This window comes from Endocarpon pusillum (assembly GCF_000464535.1).
Source record: "Endocarpon pusillum Z07020 unplaced genomic scaffold scaffold4804, whole genome shotgun sequence".
In the NCBI taxonomy this organism is placed as follows: Eukaryota; Fungi; Ascomycota; class Eurotiomycetes; order Verrucariales; family Verrucariaceae; genus Endocarpon; species Endocarpon pusillum.
The window spans coordinates 18,261-21,646 of NW_006916463.1; the positions used below are offsets into that span (position 1 = coordinate 18,261).

Consider the following 3,386-nt stretch of genomic DNA (forward strand, 5'->3'; position numbering starts at 1 on the left):
GACCCGAAATTGGCCCGCTTTGTGGGGTGGCCCGCTTTGTGGTGTTGGGCGTTAGCTTATACTTGATTTGATACGCTTTCAGAACAGGAGCACTATCGTCTGTGCTAATCATCTATCTATTAGAAGATAGCTATCAAACGGGATTTCCTCCCTATCTCCACAATTGCTTTGAAGAAAGCGCATCCTAATACAGAAGTTGCTCCTTCTTAGAGTTGCTATTAGCACAACACTCAAAAGGCTTTAACTAAGGAGTATTATCGCAGAGTATATTACTAGCAGAATCAAGTCGTTAATAAATATAAGGATGCGTATTTCGCGCAGCACAAACATTTTTAGAGTGCAGAGCCTGCCTTAAACCTTGCTTTGAATTCTAGGTCTATTACATCTCGAAATTTGATAACTTCTACCTATCTTCAGGCCTCTAATTTCTATCTCTTTTGACCTGCCTCTTAACAAGATGACAAATCAGCTTTCGCCTTTATTAAACGAATTAAGAAGGTTAAGGAGATCTATTAATATCAATCTCAAAAGCTCTATTATCTGCTCTAGTGTTATTTAAATAATGATATAGCCTATACATAGTATAAAGTACTCTCTACATCAGAAAAGGAGACTTGTTAATAAACGCCCTTACATTAGATTATAATACTTAGTCAAGACTTTCTGAGTTTTCAAGCAGAGATGCTATTAAGTAATGAGCTAGAAGCTATTCGTTGGAATCAACTCTATAGACCAGCTAATATTCAGCCTTCTTCTATAGATTCTCTTACGTCAATTAACACCCGCATAGTCGAGATCCAGAATAGGATGTAAGAGAACGAAACTAGACTTGCTTATGGCCTACTTACTAAGCAGAACTATCTCCTAATGCAAGAGTATCTCCGGAATTACTATAAATACTTGATTCAGTTAATTGATTCGCCAGAGACAGCTTCGATTAAGCTATATGCTGTACGCAAACTAAATGCTATGCCCCCAATTAAAGAGGTCGAAGAAGTTGAAAAAGTCAACAAAGTCAAAGAAATCAAGGAATTTAACGCATCTGGCGCGCTTCTCTCAGGCGAAGAGCCTCTTACGGATTCAGCGCCCTCTTCGAAATCAAGTAAGGAGCTGCCCACATCAAACTCTGCGTCAGAATCAACTCCTGCGCCTGTTTCGAATCCTGTACCTGTTCTGGATCCTACGCCTACTTCAAATTTGGCGTTTCCTGCTGAATCTACGCCTTCCGCGTCAAAGCCTGTGGCTAATTTCGTTATTCAAGTCCGCAAGGATAGCACTATTCCACCTCATTCTATCAGCCAGGTCGCTCTCCGCCTTCATTATTCTGGTAAAGCTGACCTAACCCTTACGTCTACCTATCCAGGAGTGCCAAATAGAGTCATTTCAGCTACTCAAAAGGCCATTATGTACGCAAATCAGGACTCTACTCCACGGACTCTGAGGCGCAGCACGATACTCGGCACAGCGTCCTTAATCCGCGCCAGCAGTTTCGCGACCTTGGATTCTGCTCCTGCTTCTGTTTCTGCTCTTGCTCCTGCTTGTGTGCCTGCTTCTGCTACTGCGCCTACATCTGCTTCTGCTGCGGCATTTGCTCAGGACTCTGCAGCCTCTTCGAAGTCAGATACAGAGCTGCCTGCGCCAAGTCCTGCAACACTATCGAATCCGGCGTCGCCCTCTTTAGAGTCGAATGCGGAGCTGCCTATCTCGAATGCTGAGTCTGTTCTGAACCCCATGCCAGCTTCGAACTCCGCGCCTGCTTCGAATTCTGTGCCTGCTTCGAATTCCGTGCCTGCTTCGAATTTTGTGCCTGCTTCGAATTCCGTGCCTGCTTCGAATTCCGTGCCTGCTTCAAATTCCGTGCCTGCTTCGAATTCTGCGCCCTCTTCCATACCGAATACAGAGCTGCCTGCGCCTTCAAAGCATGCTACGCCCTCGAATTCTGCGCTTCTGAATCTTCCTCTAACGCTAATTCATATCAGCAAGCACTAAGGGATGAAGGATATTCTAAGCAATTTCATCAACGGCAAGACAATACCACACAGAGTCAAGTAGCAGCTATTCTCTACTACATCATCTTCAAATCCGCAGCTGCTCCCTTCAAACGCTGTACCCTCATTAAATGCCGCATCTCCTTCGAGTTCTGCGCTTCTAACCCTGCCTTTAGCTGTCATTCATCTCAACAAGTATTAGGGCATGAAGGATATCTTGAGCAAGCTCATCAATAGCGAGGCAATATCATACGGATGCCCTTATTCAATCAACCACTCTCTTCGAACCTAACACCCTCTTCGAATCCGGCGCTCTTGTCAACAAGGATACCGCACAAGGGTGGCCGTGTGGCGCTAAACCGAATTGGGAAGGAGTGTTGGGACTAGGAGGCGTTGGTTTTTGTGCTGTTTCTGCATTTGCTGCGTTGCTGCTCCGACCACGAGGCCGTGGTCTTTTTTCTGCTGGTGGCAACTGTTACGTACGTAACCTGGGCCAGGGCTTGACCGCATGCCAAGTCCTGCACACACGCTATGCCGCATTGGGCGTTAGGGCGCACTACGCCTATATCCCTTTGCTTCTCCTCTATAGCTGTTAGAGATCAGCCATCCATCTTCATACCAGTCAGTCATACAGTTGCCTTCTATAGCTTCTTCGTAACTCTCCGCTATCCCTATAGCACCCCCATACCCTGTTGCACGGCCTTCCGCGTAATACCTGCTAACCTTATGCGTTTAGACTATATGGCAGGCATAATTAGGGAGTGTAGTCTTAATATTAAGCCTGGACCTCTTAGGGGCCTTTGACAACGTCCTTTATAATAAGCTGCTAGATATCCTTAAGCAGAAGAGCCTCCTAGATTGGCTTATCTAAGTAGTTGTATACTTTTTACGTATAAGGCGCATGCATATTATATATAAGGTATGAAAGTAACTAGATTAAGACTAACACAGGCATTCTGTAAGGCTCCCCTTTCTTGCTAATCTTATTCTTATTCTTTATATCTAGCCTGCTAGAATAGTTCTAAGACCTAGAAAAAGAAATGTTAAGATTCGGCTTTATAAATAATACCTACCTAGTAATATAGAACGAAAGTATATAATAAAATTATTATAGGCTAATCACAGCTTATTTGTAATGCTAATAGCTCTTCCGATCTGTATTAGCTAATATACTTTATATAAAGCAGGCATTATATATAAGAGGACCTTGTATTAATTATCTAAATAAGTAATTATTAAGTAACAGTTAAGGACAAGGCAATTAGGGTGCTAGGGATATAGCTAGACCTTAAGCTTATCTAGAATAAATATATAATATATATAACTTGCAAGGGTATTATAGTCTTTAAGGCCTTAGCAAGACTAGTTATCTTTACTTAAGGACTATTAATATAACTC

The 3,386-nt window shown here is 43.0% G+C and overlaps 1 protein-coding gene across 1 annotated transcript; it reads left to right on the forward strand.

The window, feature by feature from the left end:
- Positions 1 to 969: 969 nt before the first annotated feature.
- On the forward strand, positions 970 to 1,989 carry EPUS_09267 (uncharacterized protein; the record flags this gene model as incomplete). The annotated part of the gene is made up of 1 exon (XM_007805845.1): positions 970 to 1,989. The coding sequence occupies one exon, from the start codon at positions 970 to 972 to the stop codon at positions 1,987 to 1,989; it is 1,020 nt and encodes a 339-aa protein (XP_007804036.1).
- Between the last annotated feature and the right edge of the window lie 1,397 nt (positions 1,990 to 3,386).